The 23,538-nt window shown below is 46.1% G+C and overlaps 1 protein-coding gene across 5 annotated transcripts; it reads right to left on the bottom strand.

Annotated features, from left to right (window-relative positions):
• Window positions 1-378: 378 nt before the first annotated feature.
• On the bottom strand, window positions 379-23,083 carry zfyve26 (zinc finger, FYVE domain containing 26). 5 transcript variants are annotated; one of them, XM_076749235.1, is made up of 43 exons: window positions 22,961-23,083; window positions 22,079-22,364; window positions 21,921-21,996; window positions 21,558-21,644; window positions 21,225-21,374; window positions 20,528-20,867; window positions 19,043-19,167; window positions 18,742-18,906; window positions 18,543-18,631; window positions 18,301-18,452; window positions 17,966-18,193; window positions 17,100-17,702; window positions 16,790-16,954; window positions 16,372-16,523; window positions 15,926-16,169; window positions 15,343-15,606; window positions 15,131-15,250; window positions 14,814-14,984; window positions 14,471-14,704; window positions 14,146-14,251; window positions 13,114-13,955; window positions 12,796-12,995; window positions 12,549-12,653; window positions 12,282-12,404; window positions 11,964-12,140; window positions 10,917-11,166; window positions 10,370-10,468; window positions 10,037-10,224; window positions 9,638-9,774; window positions 9,372-9,400; window positions 9,064-9,200; window positions 8,758-8,978; window positions 7,646-7,793; window positions 7,041-7,250; window positions 5,538-5,753; window positions 5,024-5,221; window positions 4,437-4,517; window positions 4,224-4,351; window positions 3,898-4,072; window positions 3,315-3,374; window positions 2,467-2,649; window positions 2,314-2,364; window positions 379-2,060 (listed from the first exon to the last, which is right to left on the bottom strand). In XM_076749235.1, exons 2-43 carry the CDS (start codon window positions 22,267-22,269, stop codon window positions 1,848-1,850), a joined length of 7,833 nt encoding a protein of 2,610 aa, XP_076605350.1. In that variant the 5' UTR covers window positions 22,270-22,364; window positions 22,961-23,083; the 3' UTR covers window positions 379-1,847. The 5 variants fall into 5 exon arrangements, with proteins under 5 accessions (XP_076605350.1, XP_076605348.1, XP_076605349.1 ...); XM_076749233.1 differs by having other exon boundaries at window positions 9,064-9,203; XM_076749234.1 differs by having other exon boundaries at window positions 9,064-9,203; window positions 14,814-14,981; window positions 21,225-21,377.
• Between the last annotated feature and the right edge of the window lie 455 nt (window positions 23,084-23,538).

A 23,538-nucleotide genomic window follows, 5' to 3' on the forward strand; every position in this document is an offset into this window, starting at 1 on the left:
TCACAGTTTGAAATACGTTTATTCAGTATATTGCTGCGAGTTAAGTTAGAATATTGATACCACGTTCATGTTTGTATGCTAAATACAGTATGAGGCTACGGCTAGCAGCCAGCTAGCTTAGCATAAAGACTGCTAAGGTAACAAAATCTGCAGTTAGCCAGGCTAACACTGTGGCCCCATTTCCAGTCCTTATGCTAAGCTAAGTTAGCCTGCTGGTGCAGTAGCTTCATATAATGTGCAGACATACGAGTGGTATCAATGTTCTCATCCAGCTAACTGACAAAGAAACGCCTTGACGAAAGTGTCAAACTTTGTCTTTCATTTCCAGAGACAGGGCAGCATGAAGCTCCATAGTCCATTTTTTAGTTTTTTTTAATGTTTTATTATTTCCTTCTCTTTTCATTGTACAGGGGATGAGAAATCAATTACATTTCAAGTCATTACAAGTCGTTAGTCCCTGCCTCATCAAAGCAGTTACTGTATTACATATTTTACAATTTTTACCAAAAGAAGTTTATTTTTTTAAACTCAGTACGTATAAAGTGCGGCAGTGATGAGACAACAGTCCGAGTTAAGGAGGATTAGAGTGCAAGAATGTCGTACGCGTGCGTGTCAAACGTCGTCTTTCCGTCTCCTGCCCATCAGCGCTCACTGTCACAGGAAGACCTGTCTCAGTCTTCAGACGAGTGCAGCAGAGACAAAGGACCAGCACAGTATTCTAGTATCCTTGAAAAGGCAGCTTCAGCAACACAAGTGATTGTCATGTAAGTGACCTAAAATGTGTTTTATGGTAACAATATAATTGTACTGTCATCTGGTTTTGGCCAGCGTGTAGGCTTGTGCAACAAAATAGGCAAAATCACATATCAAAAGAAAACTATGGCAAAAGTCCCTTTTTACACATTATTTGACTGATTATCTGCGTGAGTTAATCAATGCGGATTTACACAGTTCAGACAGATGTGGGTCAAGTCTCCCGTGAGAGCAAAGTGATTTAAAGTTAGTGACACTTCAACAAAACAGGAGACACAAGACGAGACACAGAAACTAGAGACAGAGCCAACGACTCGACAGGTGATTTTCTGGATAATTCATTTAGCTTTAAGTGGGTCCCTTTCTGCATCCAACCCAAAACCTTCATGGTTCCCGTAAATTTCTCAACACCTTAAATGCCCTTAAATACTTTAAATTCTGCTCGATATTAATTTCCCTTACCAAAAGGGAATATACCCTGAAAGCTGGCCATGAAATGTGCTATACAACATCAGGTAAAACAGGTAAACAGCTGCGGCAGAACAACAAGAACAAGACTCAGATTGGTGAAGGACTGAACATCGGAGGACGCCTCGTTACGTTTATGTCTGAGTAAAAATCTTTTTCACACACGGACACAGAAATGAAAAAAAGCAACACATTTGTCAGAAGCCTTCCAGTCAGTTTAAGATATTTTCCCTTTTGGTTGAGGTAGGAGATTAATCTTAGTCAAACACTGAGTTACAGATATGCTTATATGGTGTAAGAATCTGTGTGGAAATCTTGTTATGTCATATTTGTTCGGTAGTTGTTCCCGCTCAGCTAATTATTTCAGGAGTGGAAATAAAGCACGGTGGTGATTCGTTAGTTTGCAGGCCGCACAAACAGAAAGAGAAAGTGATCGTCAGGCTTTCTAGTTTCCTCTGAAACAGAAATTCATATTATTCATCTTTAAATAATCTGCAGCTGCAGCACAAAATGTAATGTGTGCAGCAGCTGCTCCTCTTCTGGAAGCTTACCCTGAATCCTCCTATTTGCGGCTCATCTGTTTAAACGCGCTGCACGTGTAATCCCTCGTTACGCCGACCGTGCCTTTACCTGGCATTGGGTCGGCCCTGGCGCTGCTGAGGTGTCTTGCCGTGATGCTCGGACAGCCACTGGCGGCAGATGTTCTGCATCACTGAGTCCTGCGCTCCCTCGGCGGCCTGAAGGACGTCCTGCACCAACGGGCCGGCCCGGCTCGGCTCCAGCTTCACCGCCTGCAGGTACGCCGGTCGCAGCTTACTGCACAGCAAGTAGGCTTTGATCTGCGGACAGAAGGATGATGTGACGGGACTATCAATGAACTTTTCTTTCTGAGGGTCTCCAGGCGTTGATTTCAGAGGTGAAGGTCAAACCACGGCCACGTGAGAAGAACAGGCGTCACATGAAAACGCAGTGATGTCATGAGTAAGAGGGAAAAAAAGAGGAATAGCCGGCTGAGGACAGAGTAACTGTGATTTCTGTATTTAGAAAAACAGCCCCGGGCAAGCAAAGCAATGACAGAGAAGCCAGTTTTACCTTGCTTTCTGTGCTCTTGGTCTCCAGAATCAGACCCTCCAGCTCCTTGGCCTAAGTCAGATCAAGGACAAGAGGGACAGACAACACAGAGCCAAGTCATGATTTGTGATAACGTTCCACTACATGTCTCTTCAAACATTCTGTGCCACTCACGTCAGCTGGGCTCTTATCTGCGACGGAGACGCAGCTGAGGATGAGGGCGTCGCAGTCGTTTTTGGTGGCGGTGCCCGATTCACCCACGCATTTGAGCAGCTGCCGCACGGCTCCATACTGCCTCTGTCGGACGAGCCTTTGGCCGGCCCGCACGTACACCGCCTGGGCCTCCAGCTGGAAGTCCTGAGGCAGGAGGACGGGGAGAAAGAGAAACAAATTTGCGTTTCCGGGCAACACAAATAAAACTCACTTGACTTTGCTTGACTGTGTGTCTTCAGTGTGTCTGATTCTTGTTATTGCTGTGCTGCATTTTTGTGCAGTGGGTTAATCAGTTAATCAAGGCTTAATCTTCCTGTTTAAAATGGAATCAATGACTGCACGTTACGTCCAGACAGGAGGATATGTTTGGCTCTTTTTGTGTCTGCTGGCAGGAAATCTCACAGACCTCTTTTCCCCCTGGAGTTAAGGTGGAATCAGCATCTGAACATTTTATCCAAATAAGGCGAAACGCATGTTACTGCAGGTGTAAATGCACTGTGATCAGAATGTGACGGCATTTCCATGGCCGCATCTGCAGGTAGTCTGTCTCACAGTGATCAGATCTTAGAAGTGATCTTATAGGGTTTCAGATCTGATATCACTGGGGACAATGAGAGCGCATTACAAATACCAGGTTTGCACGCAAACGTTAGACCGGATCATTTACTACGCAGGTAAAGTATCCGGACACAGATTAAATTTTAACAGGAGGTATAAATGAGGTGAGGGAATTTGTCACGATGAAGGAAGAACTGATAAACTAAAGGAAATACGGTGACCAGTGTAATGTTTGCAGAGGATCAACATACCTGTATGACTCTATAAGCAATGCCAAAACCCTCCTCTATGTTTTTCCCTCCAAGCATCACCTGCAAAAATACACATAATATTACCAATCTTATGTTAGAGTGTTCTCACATCCATCATCAGGCTTTTCATATTTTACGTTAATTACACATATGGTCTCAATGAGCATATTCAGCAGTCTTATTTGGATTTTTATGAACCATTTTTTAACTCCTTTAGTTGCATAACTGGTAAAAATTTTGACTTTAAGGCCTCAAAACTATGAAATCCATGAAACTCCATTTCATTCTTCACTTGGCAGATGATTTTTCCCAAAGTGACTTAAAATAAGTGCATTCACGCAACGTACAGTAAGAACTTTGTGTATCCTTATTTAACAAACACCTAAAAGCATGTTCAGTGCTAGAGATGTTTTTTAAACCTTTCACATACAGGAGGCACATCTCCAAAGCCGGGTTTTAACACATGAATACAGTCAGCAGTGAGGCGGCGGCCCATTTTACCAAACTCAATCCATCTTAAGCGGATTATACATCTCTAAGCACCGGGCGTTAAGTACTCGGATAATCACAACCGGAACCTCACCTTGCAGGCAACCTCAACTTTCATGGGGCTTCCTCCAAACAGCGTGGGTGGTGAGCTGGATGCAGGGGACTTGGAGGAAGGTGTGCTGCTCTGTGGAGCCTTGGAGGAGGCTGCAGTCTCACAGCGGTGGAGGAAACGGGTGACCTCCAGCTGGAGCTCGATTGTGTTCATGTGCCTGGTGGAAATAAGGCGGGAGAGGTCCACACTTCAGTCTATTTGACAGGTAGCAAACACGTATGACACACAAAAATGAAGCCAGAAGACGGAAGGCAAATGTGGAGGTTTATTTCCATCCCGTTCATTGAAATGAGGAAATGTTAAATAACCTGGACACGTCACTGGATGACATCATCTTCCTGAACGAGTTGACCTGAGACTTTCTCCTCCCAGCACCCCGGCCTTGCTGCTCCTGCAGGTAAGTCCTCAGGTGCTCTTTGGCTCTGACCAGCCAGCGCTGTGCAAGGTCAAGTTTAAGGTCAAAGGCAAGGTCAACTTTCACATCTGAGCAGGGAAATTTATTTTAAAGCTTTGAGACATACCTGCTGTTCCCCCAGCTGAAGGTACGAACTGGCTCCATGTGTGAAGAAGCGGATGCAGGTCATTGCTGCACGCACATGATCCTGTACAGGTGAACAGCATTTTGCATGTTACTTCAAACTTATTATTTGATAATATGTTAAACAAAAACATGAATCTAATGGGTTGTGATATGTTTACTGTGGTGGTAAAAAAAGAAAAAACAAAACTTTGCTCAACAAAATAGCTAATTTTTCTCATATCTTTGCTTCCTCCTGCTAAATATTGAATATTTTTACCTCTTTAGGCCTCAGATATTTCTTCATATTAAGGATTCATAAGAAAAAAAATGTTGTGTTTCATCTGTAATTGTACACATATTAACCACTGGGCCATGAGGACCCCCCTTTTGGCACATCTACATGGTGTCTAAAGGCATGTCTAAATGGAAAAAGAGGCTAATTTGTGTGCTAATGGTCAGTTTTGTACCTCTGATTTGTGTTTTTTTTAATCAAGCCATGAAACTCTTTCTTTCTGCTTTCAAATGACATTCAAAAACTAAAATGCTTGGAATAAATCTTATGATAAAAAACAGATGAAAGACTCCGACCATCATGAACTGCTGCAGCTGGTAGAGAGTGTTGTAGTAACCCCGCCGCTGCAGGAACTGGCAGGAGGCGATGAGGTAGCGGCTGCATGATTCCAGGCCTGGGTCGAGCTTTTCCAGTATCCCCTGCAGCGTGCCGAGACGCCCGCGCTCCAGGCTGGGCTGCAGCACGCCCTCTAGAAACACCTCATCTGGGCACTCCTGAGCCGCCATCAAGCAGAAAAATACACGGCAAACTCAGAAGTGATGCAGACAGATGGGATCATACTTAAATGTTTGTCTTAGAAGAAGCTTAGCCTGTTTTATGAGTGACAGACTCAATGCACTGAGACTTGCACAGGGCGTCAAATGATATCTGACTCCAGACAAATGACGCCACAAAAGAAGAATGAGATTTCTATTTTTAGACACACACCTGCTGCCATTTTAGGTTCTGACTTGTCCAGTTAAATCAAATGATTAAAACATACTGGATGTTTAATAAGCATCTCCAAAAATGCTTAAACTGAATCGAAACCTTGTTGAGGAGGTATGTGAGCGCCTCCGTCATGCAGTCATGACGCATGTGGAAGCTGATCAGAGCCAGGTGAGTGCCGTATGTGTTCAGGTAGTAGAGACACTCCTGGTGGAGGCTGCTGCTCGGTGTCTGACCCTCCGGACGATCCACAGGACCGGCCTCGGACAGGGCCTCCTCCAGCTCCCGCAGAGACGCCAAGATGTCCTCGCCAAAAGACTGACACAGACACACAGGACATCAGGGAAGGCGTTCACATCATGTCATTCATTCTGTACGTTACATAACATAAATGTTACTGCAGGGCTGCCTTCTATTCAAAGCATATAATGGTGCGGTTTGACTGAACATGTGCCACTGCACCACCACCACCAGTTCCTCCAGTTCTTGAAGAGTACAGAACCACACACACTTCACAGACTGGAAACTCCCACTCTCTCCTGTCCAATAGAAACCAGGCACGCTGGTGCAAGTGCCACGCATGCCTGGAGACGCAGCCACGAACTCCTGACATCAAACAATATGCGAGAGATTCTGGAGGTGTCATGTATCAGAGCGGAGGGAGTGGAGGGTGAAGAGGTCTTGCACATTCTGTACAGTGCGACTCAGACCTGACCTCTACTGTGCTGTTACAACATGTACAGCAGAAAGACAGATTCATAATTGCACCACAAAATAAGTATTTTATAGCTATTTTTTAAGAAGTATGTGGATGTTCTTCTGCCCTCTCAGGTGCAAAAGTAGTTTACTTTAATGTATTAGAAATATGAGTGCAGAAAAGTCATTACAAGTACACTTTTTGTGCTTAATCTAAAGTGTGTTTGACAGATACTTTTAAATTGTTATACTGAAATACTATACTACTACTTATACTACAATACTTTAAGTGGTATTTCAAAGTACTAATAAAAAGTGCACTTTCTTGTAAGTGTATTATAAATTGTATTTTGTAGTACACTATTAGCATGCTTAATCAAAGCGTACGTTAGTTTCACGTCATTTTAAGTATATTTAAGTATATTTCCAACACGTCGGTGATATAATACAGTTGTACTGTGAGTGTTTCAAATGCTCATGAATCCTCAAGGACAACTTGAGTACACTTAAGTATGCACAAAGGTGACAAAAATAGCACAAAGTGTACTTAGTGCATCGCTACATTCATGCATATATTTTTTCACCAAAAGTTTTACATTTGGCAGCTTCATCAGTCATTTCTGAACATGTGTAGGTTGTAGTTGTTGTTCGTGTGTGTCTTTCACTGTGACATCTGCACCTCGTGTACTACACCTGTACTACACTAACTGGGAACAATACAGAATTTTGAATGAGGAAGTATTTGGCAAGTCTTCCAGTTAATTTGGTTATATATCAGCAGAATGATGATGTGGCTTAGTTGATTAGATTTGGGATATGTCTAACAGTGTCGTACTCACTGTAACACGCCCACCACTGCAGCAGTGGTTGGTTTAAGAATAAAACTTGCACTGTGATGCGTCCTCTCACCGTGGTAAGAGTGGGCTGTACGTTGGTCTCCAGGTGCTGGACGACATCCTGCAGCAGTAAGGGACCCAGGTTGAGCTGGTTACGGTCCACTGGAGCCTTCAGGCAGCGGGCGAACTTCTCCCTCGCCCCCGTAAGATTCCCTGCCTTGAGAGATGCCATCCCCCACGCCTGCCACACGCCGCCAGGGTCCAGGCCACTCTTGGTAGACACCTACAGAAATAGCCGCCAAACAACCAGCAACAATTCGATTAGATTTCAAATATTTCACCCTTTAATAGCCCAGAGGAGAGTCATCTATCTGCTAATAAACTATGCCTGGTGTATCAAAATGTGATGTTAATAACAAAGGTTTGGTTTATGACATGTGAGAACTCAAAATTCTTGGCAGCTATTGTACAACAGATTTTTATCTACAGCACGTTAGAGGTGCAAGCAGCGTTAACTTATGAAACAGATGCCTGATTGTAATGGTGTTACATAATGTTGGGTGTGTGACAAGTGTACAAGTCACTTGTTATTGATTGATTGCTTATGATGCTTGTGTTTACCTGCCCAATAATTACAGGTGAAGAGAATCCAAACTAGAAAACCACCAACTGCCTCACCTCCACTGCCAGCTGGTAGTGCTCGGCTTCCAGCAGCTGGTTACGGAGACGTGTGACAGCAGAAGTCTCCAGAATGTCGTCCAGAGAGGGAACATACTTGTAATTGGCCGTCACTAGAATTTTAAGCACGTCTACTTTGCTGATATAACTGTGGAAACAGAGAATAAATAAAAGAGGGAGCACAACTGTGAGACGGATGAAGAGACTTCCTGCAACAGTGCATGTAAGTAGTGGCACACAGGAGCATGTAATGACTATCACAAGGTTTAGACCTGCCGGAAGCCACTTCAGCAGACTTCCTGTGGTTGACAGCTCATCTGACGTGACCTCAGCTCTTTCAAATTGGTGAATCCGACTCATCTGGTGAGTTAAGAGCCCACAACTAAAGCTGCATTAATAAATTCAGCCAAAAGAGCTGCATGTTTTTCTGAGCTGGTGGAGACCAAATCAAAGCTCAAAGGCCAGTGAATAATGGTCATTTCGCCAAAAACACAGCTCCTATGTGATGATAATGCTGCTCTGTATCTACTGGATGTATAAGAACACGGTTGTTTCCTAATATACCACTCTGTAAGGCAATAGAGTGTGAGTGACGTGTGCCTGTCATCTCGTCTCTGGAGTGTTTCTGCCCACTTGTGGCTAATAATAGGCCCTTTGCACAGCAGACATTTGACATGCGATAGTACAAAAAGCACATGTGTTATTAATAACACATGTTCCATTCAAGTGATCCAGTAAGCTCCAACAAGTAGTGACGCTGTGTAAACCACAAATTAAACAGAATGTGATAACTTGCTAAGAATTTTTGACATATACTCGAATGAAAACGGCACAAAGACAATATATGTAATGTTTGAGCTCATCAGCTTCACTGATTTTTGTAAATATCTGCTTATTCTGAATCTGATGCAGCTGCACGTTTCAAACAAGTTGGGACAGAAGCAACTAAAGACACGTGTGTGGAATTCAGATGATTTACACCTCTGCTTTACCTCCTGACACATGTCAAAATGGCCTCCGGATCACTGCAACATCTAGTTTAACGTCCTTAAAAACACCAACAAAAGTTACAAACTGCTTCCATCACATTCACCTGTCGGGTTACATCCTACCTGTCACATAAGGCGAGATCCTGGCTGCGGCCAACCTTAACAAACATCAGCTTAGCGCTGAACAGCAGCTGCCGCATGATGTCGGTGAGGAGGCAGGCGTCCACCTCGGGATTGGTCAGCTTACGAGACAGAGAGCGGCAGTGGCTGATGAGCTGATGACCGCAGGCCGTCTGGTCACTGTGCAGAGACAAGACCGCCACGCAGAGGTACGCACTGGGGGCCTGGAGGTGTGAGAAAAGACCCCGATTAGTCTCACTGGATTCATCGGACAGTCACCTGTGTTAGGGCAGAAGCTCAAATCTAGACCTGCTCGTAGTAGAACTCGCTCCTCAGCAGCTGGTTCTCTGCAGGGTTCGTGCTGAGTTGGATCTGTCGTTGGACCACTTCAGGCAGGTGCAGCATCCCATCCAGAGCTTCTTCTGTGACCACGGGGCTCCCGGCCACTGCTCAAAGATGGCAAAGCAGAGAGAGAGAGCAGTGAAAGCGCTTCATTACGGCCTCTATACGTTACCTGTTTAAGAACGGCTTTTTCAGAATGCATGTATCAGGATCCTAAATCCTACTTTTAGGAAGAAATTTGACAATAACATAATTTCTGATGGCATTTAATTTACCTTCAGCTGGTTCCAGCTCATCATCAGAACTGCACACGGGAAAAAGAAAACAACACGAATAATTTTCAAAACACGGTAGAGTATCTGATTTGTTATCTATCCACAATCCATTTTTGTGTCCTTTCTAGATTACCTAGATATTCAACACTCTCCCTGACTACAGGAAACCTTGGTCTGTCCAGAACATCACACCTAAGCACATCACCTGCGTTGCTTTATCTTAATGACAAACGAGGCTTGCTGGGCTTGAATCTACGGGGTCTTACTCTGGGTGAAAGTAGGCGTAACACTGGTCACAGACTCTGACTTCTTCTCCTGGGCAGCCCTCCACAGGCATCTTATGCTCTGAACACGCGTGACAAACCAGGCGGCCGCATCTCCGGCAATGATGCCGTCTGTTGAACTACAAGCAGAGAAAAACAGCACAAGACAAATAACCGTCACTAAGTGAGAAAACATAAATATTCATTTTCTGACAACCAGTTTCTTTGTCATGTTACTCTCATAACACTTTCAGAATTTGTTTTTCTTACGTAAAACAGTTGCATCACGATGCTTTATTCTTTATTTGTCCCCACTAGAGAATTTGTTGTGGAAGTTCATGTATAAAATCTATTCTATATGTCTGTAATTTATAACAGCGGCAGAGACTTTTGGCTGCTCACCATTGTGAACCTCTCACGCTGGCAGACCATGCACACGTGCTGCTGGGTGTCAGGGACCCAGTCTTTGCGGGCTGGGGGTTGGTCTGGAGGCTGGAACTTGGCGGGCGAGCGGCGTTTCCTCCCCGCTGAGCTTCGATCCCTCTCCCTGTCGGTGCTGTTTGAGGAGGGTGTGTGTGTCGGAGTGCTGCCTGTCATCCAACAAAGAGGAAATGATCAGAAACATTAAGAATAAATGTCAAAACAGGAATTTCAATCTATAGCAGTACACTTAACACTGAATTCCCATTGGAGGATCAACAAGCGTGTCATACGATTCCTGAGACACGTGCTCACCTGCAGAGGCTGGTGGAGATTCCATTCGACTGGACGACAGGGAGGAGGTGTCCTGAGCCGGACACTGCATCAGAGCATCCTGGAGGCTGATCACAGAGTCTGAAAAATAAGCCGGTCATGCACATTTATGATATGTAGTCTACAACACAGGATTTTATTTGACTGTAAACCAAACGCAAATCTTCCAACAATCTCTCCACCTGCCTGAGGGCAACAATGTTCTTTCAGTGCGTGTCAGTGTGTGTGATTTAGTCTCTGTTATGTGTCAGTGCTGTACATGTTCCAGCTTTAGGGCTACGATTTTAGAAACTTCAATACACTCACACCAAAACGGAACAGGAATGTTAATGTGAGCTAATATGACTTCTCACATACTGGCACTGGGATATATCTCATCAAAAAATAAGCAAACAAAACAAGGAATCTGATCAAGCACTCAATGCCAGCTTAGATAATCTGTGCTGCACACATGTTTCTCCCAGCCCTACACACCGTTTGTGTGCATGTGTCGGTGATTGTCACCGTACGTTGTGCACTGAGCGCTCACCAGATCGAGACCTCTCTCTGGGGGCACAGGAGAAGTCGAGGGCCTTGCAGGCGTAATCTGCCAGAAGCTTATCGATGTCCTCGGCGCCGAAGCCGGCCTCCTGGCCAACCAGGAGGCTCCGCAGGGTTCGCACCGCCACGTCCGCCCAGTCCACCTTCAGGTTCATCAACAGCTGCTCGAGCATCAGCAGGGGCTCCGACAGCAGGGGGAAATAGTCCTGCCTGGCAGCTGGGGGCAGAGTCAGCAACACCTGGAGGGCAAAACAAACGTCATGATATAATAAAACCAGCATGTTTAACCAGATCCACTCATGGCTAACAATGATTTGAATCCTACATCACTATTTAAAAGGGCCGTCTGGTGCAGGACTCATCCTGCCATTTACTGACAACTGAGAGAATTTTGATTTTGGAGTACAGGACTTTCAACTAGGCCATAACATAAAATATTTCCCAGTGGGGAGATGGAGGAGCACAGCATTTACTGAGCAATGATAACATTTTAAGAATTGAGAAGTTACCCAGAGAGGGCTGAATCTAGGGCAACTGGACGTGGCTGTGGATCCAGGTTGCAGGTCCAGCTGCCCTGGATTCAACCCTCCTCAGATAACCATGACCTGAATGAAACTTCAGACAACTGAGAAGTTGCAAAGCTACCTTTCACAAGCCAGTGCTCCCAGAAACAAGCAAGATTAGGCGTGTGACTAAGTTGCAACAAAGGAATTTAAGTGAGTCCTCAAGATAAAAACAGCAAGTGTTGAGAAATTATAGTTCCTGGAAGAGGGTGACCAGTCTCAGTGAACTCTGGGTGAACTTTAGTAAAACACTACGTAAAGACTAAAGAGGAACAAAATTTCCCACAGAATTTTCAAGAAATTGAATCAGACAGATTAAAATGGAGTATTAATTGTTTAACGATTATAATTTATGAAACATTGTCTCCATAAATGCCAAAATTAATTATATCTGTTTCAACGGTTGTTGATGCTGGAGATGTCTCTGAATGCTACTGAAAACTACATCTGAGCACTTCTTTGCATTCACAAACCTTAGAGCCCAGATGGAGGGCGTGGATGTGTCGTCGGCGCGCCGGAGACACCTGCCTCTGGAAATGCAGAGTCAGGTAGTCGGCCAAGAAGTGACAGGCAGCCAATCCGGGGCGGCGGTCCAGAGCGCGCTCACAAACATCGAGGCCGACCACAAAATCTGAGAGGCCCTCAAGTAACTAAACAAAAGGATGAAGTCACACAGGAAATTAACAAAACGAGAGAAAAACTCCTCAGTATTCGCAGCAATAATTGAGAAAATCACTTCTGAAGAGGCTTAATTTCAGTCTAAAGTTAACCAGAAGTTGAGTGGTCCGGACCTGGAAAGCCTCGTCTGTCTGTCCCTTCTCCAGCAGATGAAGCAAATGCTCGGTGGTTAGCTGCAGTCTCAGCTGGTCAGACACAGGATAGAGCTCAACCCACTGCGCACAGAGAGCGAACTCCTGCAAAAAAGAGGAATCGCACAAACAAGCAAATGGGTATTTTGGAGATGAAGGGGTTTGCTAAACTGGGGCAATGTTTGCTGTTTATTTGCCGTCCTATTTACGATGAGTGACTGTCACCTGCTGCAGGTGTGAGGTACCTACTTTTGCCTCCAGCATCATAGATAACATGGACTCAGAGTTTGTCTGAGACTTGGTCCTCAGCTCCTGCCAGGTAGCCCAGGGCAACGGGGGATGCAAATTCAACATCTGTGAGAAGAGAAGAAACATATTTCCTTCGTACATTCGTCTACAACATTTGAAGGCTCGCATGGCCGCTTTGCCGTAGTATGCACGCTTCCACTGAGATTAAAAGTAAGTTACTTAGTGTGAGTTCAGCTCTGAGAGTTACCCAGTGATATATGTCCAGCTCCTTCTTCTTGAGCTCTAAGTCTGCTCTCAGCGAGGTCTCCGTTCTCGGGTCATTGAGGCAGAACTCGAGCAGCTCCAGAGAGGCTGACAGAGGCCAGCGCTCCAGAGCCTGGAGGGCAACACGGGCTCGCAGGTTAGCATCCTGAACGCGGAACAGCTGACCTATACCTTCACCTCCATCTGAAGGCAGAAAACCAGACGAACAGCAAACACATTTAAAACAGCTGTGAAGTCAGTGCTGCATTCAGCATATGTTCTGTGGAGGAATGAGCCTCCACTGTAGTTAAAATATATTTACCCTCTAAAGCAGCGCAGGCTAGCAGACGGTCTCTTAGCGCCCCCTCCTGGCTGCAGCCTTTCCCGTACAGCTCCAGCAGACGGAGGGCCTGGCCCAGGTCTCTGGAGGACAGAGCCTTCTGGAAGGCCTCAGCAGCCACAGCCTGGGCGACTCCTTCTTGAGGCCCAGACAGCAGCAGACTGACGAGGGGTTTCCCGCAAATGACCGCCCCGAGTCCAGCGGAGCCTTCCTCGCCCTCGCTCAGCAGGGCGCCCAGAACCGGTTCAGCCATGGTGTGCAGGTAAGCCCGAAGAATAGGAAACTCCTTCAGGAGGTTATCTGCTTCCCAAGAAATGTGCTCTCCATCGAGGACGACCTCTTTACGGCCGCTACGGAAATAGCCAGACCATCCGGAGGATTGCGTCCGGGTGGATTCTCCTTTGCTGGCGCTCAGACATGCAAGCGTGGCCAGCAAAGGGGAGCGAGACTTTAGGAAAGACAGGGCCGAAGGTGTGAGGAGAAAAGAGTTTGAGGAGGAGGATGAATGAGAAGGAGATGAGGTGGGCGAGGTGGAGAGGTTGGTGGGTGTAGCAGAGTGGTCCTCCACTGAGGCCTCGGAGTCAGAGCTCGCATTAGACTGAGGCTCTGTGATTCCCAGAGCTGGCATGTGCTCCCGAGCGTGCTGTTGGAGCAGGACAGACAAGCTGGCAACTCCGAACACGCCGTCGTCTTTCCTGGCTTGACTGGAGTCTCCTCCGTCACCTGGACAGGAGGTCCACACAGGCAGAGACTCACAGCATCGCTGGACAATGACCTGCTGGACGCTGAGGTGGAGACCCTCCTGCTGCAGCAAGGACAGCACCCTGGAGATAAAACAGGACACTCAGAGGGTTCGATCCACCACGTTTTTAAAACTTGGTAAGTTATTATTGCACTGTGTAAGACCGTCTCTACAGCACACCAGCTGTGAGGCTCAGAGCTGCAGGTCAGGCAACCTTGTGAGAAATAACATAACATGTAAACTACAGGCTTATGTTTAACCACTGTGTGTACCTGTCAGGAGACACCTGTCTGTCAAACAGCAGGTGAGACAGAAGCTGAAAAGGGGCTTGTAGCAGCACCAGCAGTGGATTCCCAAGCTTCACCTCACTGCCCTGGTCTAAGAGAAACAGGAAGAGAGGCAAACCAGGACAAAAACAGGAAGAAGAAGAGTCACTGATGGCTCCTGGGATGGTCATTATTTGGGTAAAATGGTTGCAGTAAAGTGAGCTTATGAAGAGCCTGCTAATCTGATTCAAAAGACCAGCTGAGATAATGTAGGTGAGGGAAGATCAGCAACTCTTTCCCATCATCTCTCCTCAACGATAAATGATTTTACCATCTGAACCAAGGCTGCGCACTAACACGGACGCTAGTGTGTTGACGTAGTCGAGGAAACTGCGAACATAATCCGGTCTGGCGAGATCTCCGTCTGGCTCGAAGGGGCAAAGCTGGTCCAGGGAACGAAGCAGCTGCTTCATGCTGGAGCGCACAGGGTGAGCATCCAGCTCCGACTGCTTCAGACTGGCCTGTTCAACCAAGAGCGCCAGAAGAGCGCTGCCCACACTGCCCTCTGCAAACGAGAGCAATCATCAACATGCAGACATGTAAGAAATGTGACTTCCAAAACAAAGTCAGCGTAAACTCTATTACATCCGTACAGCCGCGGTTACTGTGCTGACCTGAACCGTCTGTAGCAGTGCTCAGGATGTGCAGGGTGGTCTCCAAACGCTGAGCCAGACTGAGCCGAGCAGAGATGCACTCTTCGCTCAGTCTCGGGTGGCAACACAGGAGCACTTCCTGAATGCAGCAACCAAACGGGCTGGCAAACACCTGGTCATCCCCGACAGCTTCTGCCAACAAGAGGGAACCATTCACAAAGAAAGGATCCAGTACATTTGGATTATTGTTCATATTAAATCTCTGTCAGGAAAGTTATTTTGCATCTGCAGGTCATGTAAACATTGTGAAGTATGAGAGGAGCTGGTGTTTTATTCACCTGTTTTGACAGAGCCCTTATTAGTGGCAGAATGATTCAGGATCTTGCTGATCTGTTGTAATACCAAGGGAAATCCACAGATCCCCTCAGAGTGGGGAACCTTAGGGTCAACTCTTACTCCTGAGGAGGCACACAGGGATTGAAGATGAAAATCAAAATTAGAATCTGTGCAGAGCTGCTAATGAACACAGAATTAAATTCAGGCTCTATACCTCGAGCCTCCATGCTGCTGTGGAGCCGGCGCTCTGCTGTGTCCAGCAGCTGTCGGGACGTCTTCCAGAGCTGACAGTGGCAGCAGGCCAGGTCGAAGGCGGCCATGGCTGCTGGGCTGAGCTCCTCCACGAGCGAGTAGACGACGGCAGAGGGGTCTGAAGTGCAGCGGCTCAGCCAGTAGCCTTCCTCCAGGGAGGGCATCGGGTGAGCGGGGGTGCTGAGGAGACGGTCTGCGATGTCTGAGATGGAGTAGAAAGCCACACCTGAAGGGACACAGACACGCAAGTCAGAGCCTGAGGCATACATCAGGTTATATGCAGCCATCAAGGAAACTGATCTATTCATGTGGTTCTGGTGTTGCTGTCTGCATACAGCAGCCTTACATTTATTATGTGGACATTATTCAAAGAAATTCTGGTTAAACAGATTAAATTAGCAGCTTCATCAGGGTTTAAAGTGCACTGAAACAAGGAGAACAAGACCATCTTTGAACAGGGCTTAAACAGGTGGTTCAAGAAGCATTTTCATTCACCGAGTTAACACAGAAAATGAAAATCCTGAGCAGGAAGAAAGATGCCAAACCTGCAGCAGCAGCACTGCCGATGGCCTGCAGGGTTGATCGCCCGCTGCTGCCCAGCCGACTCCGCCCTGCGCCCGTCACGGCCGCTGTACCCAAACCCTCCGAGGAGGAGGAGGACGAAGACATGGACTGGCTCTCCATCTTCTGCTCCACCCGCCCCAACTCCACCAGGACTTCTTTGTAGCGCTCCATGAACACCAGCTCACCACAACAGGCAGACGCCTCCAGATCGAACACCAGAGAGACCTGCAGAGGCCAAGAAACCATAATTAGAAGCAGCAGTAATATTATTGGTTGTAGGCATTACAATTAATGTGTTATTAGTGGTAGTAATGTCATATCACTTATGGTATGAGTAGTAGCTGAACTACAACACTAACTTTTAAGGTGGTAAAGACCAGTTTTTGCAAAGACATGAGCAGGTTTTGGGGTCCAGCTTGCCACAGACCTGATGTGCCTCCATGAAGTTCCCTCGGCGGATGCAGGACATGAGCAGAGACTCAGGAGGGGACAACATGGCGGGGACCAGCCAGCTGTGGGGACCTCCGCATGGACACACTTCCAGTTCCACACATGCTGCCACCGGTCCTCCTCCGCCATCTGACAAAGAGCAAATAAATCACATCCACAAAAACACTTTGTCTTCAATTCACTGCCCCTAAAAACACGAATCCCGCGGTGTTAATCTTTTCTTCGGGGAGGTGAAAGCACATATACAGAAACACACTCCTCACACTGTATTTTCATGTTCTGTAAGACAAAAATTAACTGGTGGGAAACAAAAAGGTAGATTTAACTCAATGCGCTTTAAACAGACCAAATGAAAGCATGCGTATACGTAGAAGAACAGGCTGTTTATGTCTTACCTGATGCGCTCGTGCTAACTTCTCCATTGTGTTTCTCCACGGAGGTCTGTCTCTCTGGAGGATGTCTCCCTGGTCTCTTCCTTCTCCTCAGGCTCGAGCTCTTGCTGCGTGGCAGAGAAGTGATGGGACAGCTGACGGCCGACATCTGGAGAGGACTTTCTGAACCTGCGAATGAATTTGGTTCAGATATGAAGAAGTGACGTTTAGTTGTGCTTGATTTTCCTTTGTTATGCAGAAAAGGTAAACCAGAAAGCAAAAGTAGGAAATAAAAGTAAAAGCTAAGGAAATATTCTAAGCTCGTCCCTCTCACCGCTTCCACTGCCCTGATTGCTGGTGATGATCTGCAGCCTCCACTGAGCCTCTGCAGTGCGTTTGGTCAGCCTCTGCAGGCGAGCCCCGAACGTCTCCGCCGTCACCGAGCAGCCGAGGCTCTGCGCCGCCTCGGCCTCTTGAAGCAACGCTCTGCCCGCCTCCTGTCCCTCCTGCTGGCCCACCACGCACATGCCCTCCAACCCTTCTTTCAGCAGCTTCAGAAAACCCCTCATGGCCGTCACATCAACCAGAAACCCCCTGCAGCCCTGGATGAAGTGTCCCAGGTCCAGGTGGCTGCGGTGGGCTGCCGTGGAGGAACTTGAACGCCGCTTCTGGTTCTCTTTCCTGCTAAACTCGATCTCATCCGTCTGCGCTTTTGCTTCCAATTCCACCTTTGTACTTCTTGTGCCTGATAAACACTCTGCCTGAGTGGCACTGCTTGTGTTCAGGGTGTCTTTTTGGATCTGCAGGGCAAAGTCAGCGGTGGACAGGAAGAGGAGGGAGAAGATGTTCTCCAGGAGCTCCAGGCGGAACATGGCGGGCACGGCCTCCAGGTACAGCTGGCACTCCGACAGGTAGTTCTGGAACAGGAAATGGAGACCTGGAAAACACAACAAACAAACAGAGAAGAACAAGGTCAGAGTACGACTCAGTACCATGTGATGACATATATAATCTACTATGTTACCATGTCAGACTAAAGGAATGACATTTAGGGTGTTTTTAATGCTACTCAAATGTCAAAATGGGTCAAATTGGACCCATTTGAGATTCTAATCAGGTAAAATTAGCAGACAGGAAACGTTTCTATCATCTGTCATCAATCTAAAGCTTCACTGCAGAGAAGAACGTCAGCCTTCGTACCTTCTGAGGAAGCTGAGGTCGGGTTTTGGTCCATTTCTTCTTCACTGGGCTGCTGCTGCTGCTGTTGCTGCTGTTGCTGCTGCATGAACTCACACTCAGTGCAATCTGAGTATTTATGTGCATTGACACAGAGAGCGTAGATGGCATACTTCATGGCACAGAACCCCTGAAACAGAACTATGTTCCTCTGCACACCAGGACTGAGAGAACTGATGGCCTCAGTGTCTGCTGCAGGGAAGAAAAAAAAGTACATTATTCTTTTGGTAATTAACCTCAAAGTTCATTTCAGACTCTAACAGACAAACAATGAGAGAGAGGATGATGAAGGTGCCGACCTGTTCCGGGTGAATTTGGCAGTTGCTGCAGCAGATCCAGGATCTTGCGCTCTTCAAACTGAGCCAAAGGCGTCAGGGAGTGCAGGATGTAGAGAGCAGAGTGGTTGTCCAGAGAGTGAAGCTGTGCCAGCAATGCCTCCATGGAAATCCCTCTGAAGAAAAAACCACAAGGGAAGTTCAAATCATAAATAAATGATGAGAAAGACGGAGTTCAATACAAGTCAAAAAGAAAAAACACTTACGGATTGTTGTTTTTACACCACTCAAGTATTCCAAGCTGAGAAGACAAAAGACTGGCAAACTCCTGCAGAACAGAGTCATTGGCTGGTGCCTGAAAAGAAGGTAAAGGCTGCATCAGCAAACCAAACACTAACACTTAAACAGCTGCAGTGCAGGAGGTGCATGTAGACGTCTGGACAGCTGCACGACCTCGGTTCTGACCTGCTCTCGGTGAAGGACGCTGAGCAGCGTCTGAGCCGAGCTCAGACTGCGACACTGAGTCCACCCCAGCAGCAGCAGCAGGCGGGACAAGGGCTGGAACTCCAACTTCAGTAAGTCTCTCAGCTGAGAAAACTCCTCGTGTTTAATCAGATCGAGTGCAGTAACCTACAGGAAGGAATCAATCTTATTACATTATTGAATTATTGAACATGTGGTGACCAACAGGATCCAGCACAACGCCACTGAGACAGACTGTCCACACACATTACTCCTACATTTCCAATGGCCCTGCTTCTCTTACCAAGACCTGCTCGAGGAAGTGCTTTCCACTACTAAGGCACTCAAAATAAATGGTCTTCCAAACGGATGGACGATCCTTGTGGCAACATAAACTGAGGGCCAGCTTCTCTGCTTCGGGAAGGTCCGCTGAGAAAACAGTGAAAACAAGGCGATGAGTCTGACATCCACAACAGAACATGCTTTTAGTTTGTGCTGCAATGGAGCGCAAAAGGTGTTGAAAGTCAGGTAGATGTCATACAGAAAGTTATGTGAGTCAATTCATGCAGTATTGCAAAGGAATGCAGAAGTATGTCAGCAAAAAATGCTCCCATTGCTGCCTCTTAGAGACTTAAACATTGTAATACTGTGTCTTTTACATTTATCTTCTATGACTCTGCTGTGGCCTCTGCCATTTTCTATGGTGTAGTCTGCTGGGGGAGCAGCATCACTACAGCTGACAGGAAGAGGCTGGACAAACTTATCAGGAAGGCCAGCTCTGTCCTGGGATGCCCTCTGGAACTGGTGGAGGAGGTGGGGGGGAGGAGGATGACAGCCAAGCTGTCCTCCATGGCAGACAATGACTCCCACCCCCTCCAAAACACACTCACTGCACTGAGGAGCTCCATCAGTGACAGGATGCTACATCCAAAGTGTGTGAAAGAGCGGTATCGCAGGTCATTCCTCCCTGCAGCTGTCAGGCTGTACAATAAAAACCGCTCCAAGTAATCAGTGCAACAGTCTGGGCAATAAACTGTGCAATAAAAACATGTACACAACAGTCTGTAAATACGATCTACAATTTCTTACAATTTTTTACAATTTCTTTCTTTTTATTATTTTTTTTTAATCCTCACTCTTTTGTATATACTGTTTTTGTTTCGAATTTGCATGCACTTCTTATATTAATCTTTACTGATGCTGCTGTATTCTGGAATTTCCCCTTGTGGGACAAATAAAGGAATACTGAATTGAATTGAATTGAACTGAATCCTTGATATAAGTTTGGTCTGTGTCATTAGTAAAATACACTGGGTTGGAATAATCAACCACCCATTAATCACCACTGTAATACAACATTATCAGCTAATTTAAACTGTAAATAAATAAACTCTTTAGAAAGAGTATATTAATGCTTAGAATGAAATGAAAACATAAGAAACAGAAAATCTCTGCAGACATTAACACGGGAGCGGCTGCCTGTCACATGTAAAGCCACAGAAGCAGAAGTGTGATTAAATGAGGAAAAAGGGTGACGTTTGCTCCTTAAAAGCAAAGACAACCAAATCTCAAACTGACGCTTAAACAGCTCAGAGGAGGAACTGATTGAAGTGATGAGGAGGAACTTGGAGCTGTTTTACAAAGCAAACTAAATAACCTGAGGACAGCTTCACAATTTACAAACTTTATTTTAAGCTTAGGGCAAATCCTGATGAGGCCAGGCGACTCTTCAACACCAGTTAAACATCAGCAAACTTCTCGTGATCAGAGCTGAACACGCTCGGTCTACCTCGCGTGTCGGGCGCGCTCCTCAGCAGATGATCCCTCTGCAGCCTCAAAGCAGTGGAGCAGTAAACAGAGACGAGCGCGTCGCACCGCGGGCGAAGCAGCGAGCTCAGGATCCTCTCCTCTCTCAGGGGCCCGTCTCTGGCTGCCCACAGGGCCTCGCACAGCGCCTCCAGCTGCCCGCTGCTTCGACCAGAGCTCCACGGCATCACAGACAGCACGGCGTATATCTCCTCCACCCACTCCTCCACCTTCTCCTGCCTCCTCTCCGGTCTCCCCAGCCTCTTCATCAGGTGCTGGATGAACGCGTGCTGCAGAGTGTGCTCCTCTGTGCACGGCTGGTGCTGCGGAAGGTGGGGAAATAAAGAAAATGGAACATGCTGTTGTATTAAAATTAGTTTATGTTTCTTATTGCAAAACTATAAAAAATATGAACCTTAGCAGCTTTTTTATACATGAACCTTTAAGAATTGCAGATATCATATGATGTTAAAAATAATTTCAACATACTATTTTCTATATTATCTTTTTTATATTCAAACATGGCAGAAAATAATATACATTCAGACCATTTCAGATGCCATAGCCATTAGTTTTATGCTGCGGTGCACACATACAGGCAGATGACATTTTTGTATAGTACTTCATATATTTTCTCATCACTTTGTGCTGCTTTATTCTGATAATACGTTCGACTCTACCTGTAAGAAGTGTGCTAAAGACTGGGCGAGTCTGGGCTTCTTTTTCTCCAACAAGGTTCGCAGGCAAGTCTCGACAGCAGCATCTGTTGTCCTTGAAGCGTCTGCGGCCTTCTGCTCAGACTGCGTGTCCATGAAGGCCTGGTGCAGATCCTGCTGGGAGATAATTTATCTAAATCATCCTAAACTCTGTCTAGAATCACAACATGTGAAACGGTAAAAAAGAACAAATCCAGTTAATTCGAGCACACGTAGCCCGTGTGAACATTATCTTGTTTATTCTACTCATTATCAACTGTATGTTAGCTTCCAGACAAAAGCCAAAATAATAATAACCTTGAGAGCCGTCTCTGTTATGCCCTCTGATCCCAGTTCCTCCAGGAGCAGCAGGAACTCCAGCTCTCTCCTGATGTGGGGAGGAACCTGAAGAGCAGAGCAAACAGGAGCAGAGTTATCGAGTCACACTGTTGGTGGTGTTTCAGCTGCCTCTTCACCCCATTTCACAACACAATACTGTCTGCTTTTTGAAAGGGCACAGCGCAGCTTTTGAGATGATCTTTCTACTTCCAACAAAGATTTGTCTTTTGGAAACAAACACAAACAAAGACTGTCTCAAATGTCAGGATACAGCATGAGGTTGACAAGACTAAACATGTTGTTTGGGAGTAAGTCAAATAAGGACAATAGAGTAAGTATTACCTGCTCTTCCGTCCACTTCTCCAAAACCTGAAGCCAAAACCAAGCAAGTTTGTGTGGACTGCCCAAAGACTCCCATCTACGAAGTAATCACACAATAAATCCAAGTTAGGCTTCACACAAGGAAAAACTTAATGTGAACATGCAGCTGCGTGACTCACTTTAGCTTGTAAGGATGGCAGACGATAGCTTTGATTATGTGTCGTAGGTTTTCTGAAAGTCCTCCCGTCGAGTTAACCAGCTGTGGCACACAAGCGCTGGCCAGCTCCCACTCTCCATGCTGCAGGCACCTCTTGAAGTACTCAAACAGGTCCTGGAGGGAGGTCTCAGACTCACGGCCGAAGGGATGCATGGCCACTTTCCCTGTGACACTCCTCTGCTCAGCGGTCACGACTGCAGAGCGGCATCTTTACTTCCAGCAGCCAAGGATGCTTGAGTGTTCGTCACCTGAAACAGAAAGGAGCCGGCTGAGTTTGGCTTAAAGTGCACCAGACATTTTCAGTTCCTCACTTGTTGCTAAGAAACACTGACGTTTAACGATTTTAAATAGATTTTGAATACTCTCAGATAGTAGTTTCTAGTTTGTCTCACACATGATTAGTGCCACTTTAAAGTCTATGAAGTCTTTGAATTTCAGAGGCTTTAATTTAACTGACAGTGGGTTAGCTGGTTCTTGATATCTCATAAGATGATAAATGTTATGCACAAGTTAAATCAATCATCTGTACCTTTAATTGTCTGTGCAAACAAAGCAGCCAAGCTGAGAAACAAACATTGATCAGCTGCTGCTGCTGCGTTCAGTCGGCGACACTAAAGACGCCTATAAATTTGCTTTTAGGATGTCTTGTTTCCATCTTCACCGTTCGTCTCCTCTCGGATTTGACAGCTAACGTATCCTTATGTCACTGTTAGCGTTAGCATTAGCTAAAAACGTTGCTGACTGGCTGTAGCTGAAACATTAAGTTAGCCAACTTCCGTAACAGCCAGCAGACGGATATTATAAAGCGGTTAGAAGTTAGCGAGTATTCACTTAAGCTACTTACTCATTTCTTTTCGCTGTTTTCCCTCCAAAACTGAGGTTTATATTCACTCCTTGCTACTGCTTTCTCCTGACCTGTTATGCTAGCAGGCTAGGTGCATGTTAACGAGGGTCATGTGACTTAATCAGCTGATCCTCCAACGCTGGTTGGTCAAAGGTTGGCACGAGGTGGGCGTTCCAGAACAGCGAGCCGGGCTCTTTTTTTTTTTTTTTTTTACTGCTGCCTTCAAGTACTGTCGGAAATTCATGAGGAAGATGCGTAAATTTACAATTCAGCAAACTACTGTGAAACGTCTGAGTGGTATTTAATTTAGAGTTTGTTTTGGGACCAAGTGGCGCGCTTTATATCTGTACAGAGGAGTAAAAAGAAATAAGCCTGCTGTGGAAGTTGACATTTCTTTTGCAAACTTGGAAACAATACTTATCAAAACATTTCCAGCCTACTTGCTTTCAACCGTATGCCATGCTCCTCGCCAGCAGACTGGGCTTGCTAATTGGCCTTAGAGCTGCAGGACTTCGCAAACCCAATCTGCTGATGTGGATCATGTGATGCAGCTGACAAAGATCTAGAAAAAGAGCGCT

The sequence above is a fragment of the Chaetodon auriga genome, chromosome 14 (assembly GCF_051107435.1).
Source record: "Chaetodon auriga isolate fChaAug3 chromosome 14, fChaAug3.hap1, whole genome shotgun sequence".
Taxonomy (NCBI): Eukaryota; Metazoa; Chordata; class Actinopteri; order Chaetodontiformes; family Chaetodontidae; genus Chaetodon; species Chaetodon auriga.

Excerpts from the sequence above, each read along its gene's own strand:
- zfyve26 (XM_076749230.1), bottom strand. The coding sequence starts at position 22,269 with ATGCATCCCTTCGGCCGTGAGTCTGAGACCTCCCTCCAGGACCTGTTT. Across the intron at positions 21,378-21,557 it reads TAACAGAGACGGCTCTCAAG|CAGGATCTGCACCAGGCCTT; the intron begins GTTATTATTATT and ends ATTATCTCCCAG. Across the intron at positions 8,979-9,063 it reads GCGAGTTCTACTACGAGCAG|GCCCCCAGTGCGTACCTCTG; the intron begins GTCTAGATTTGA and ends TCACACCTCCAG.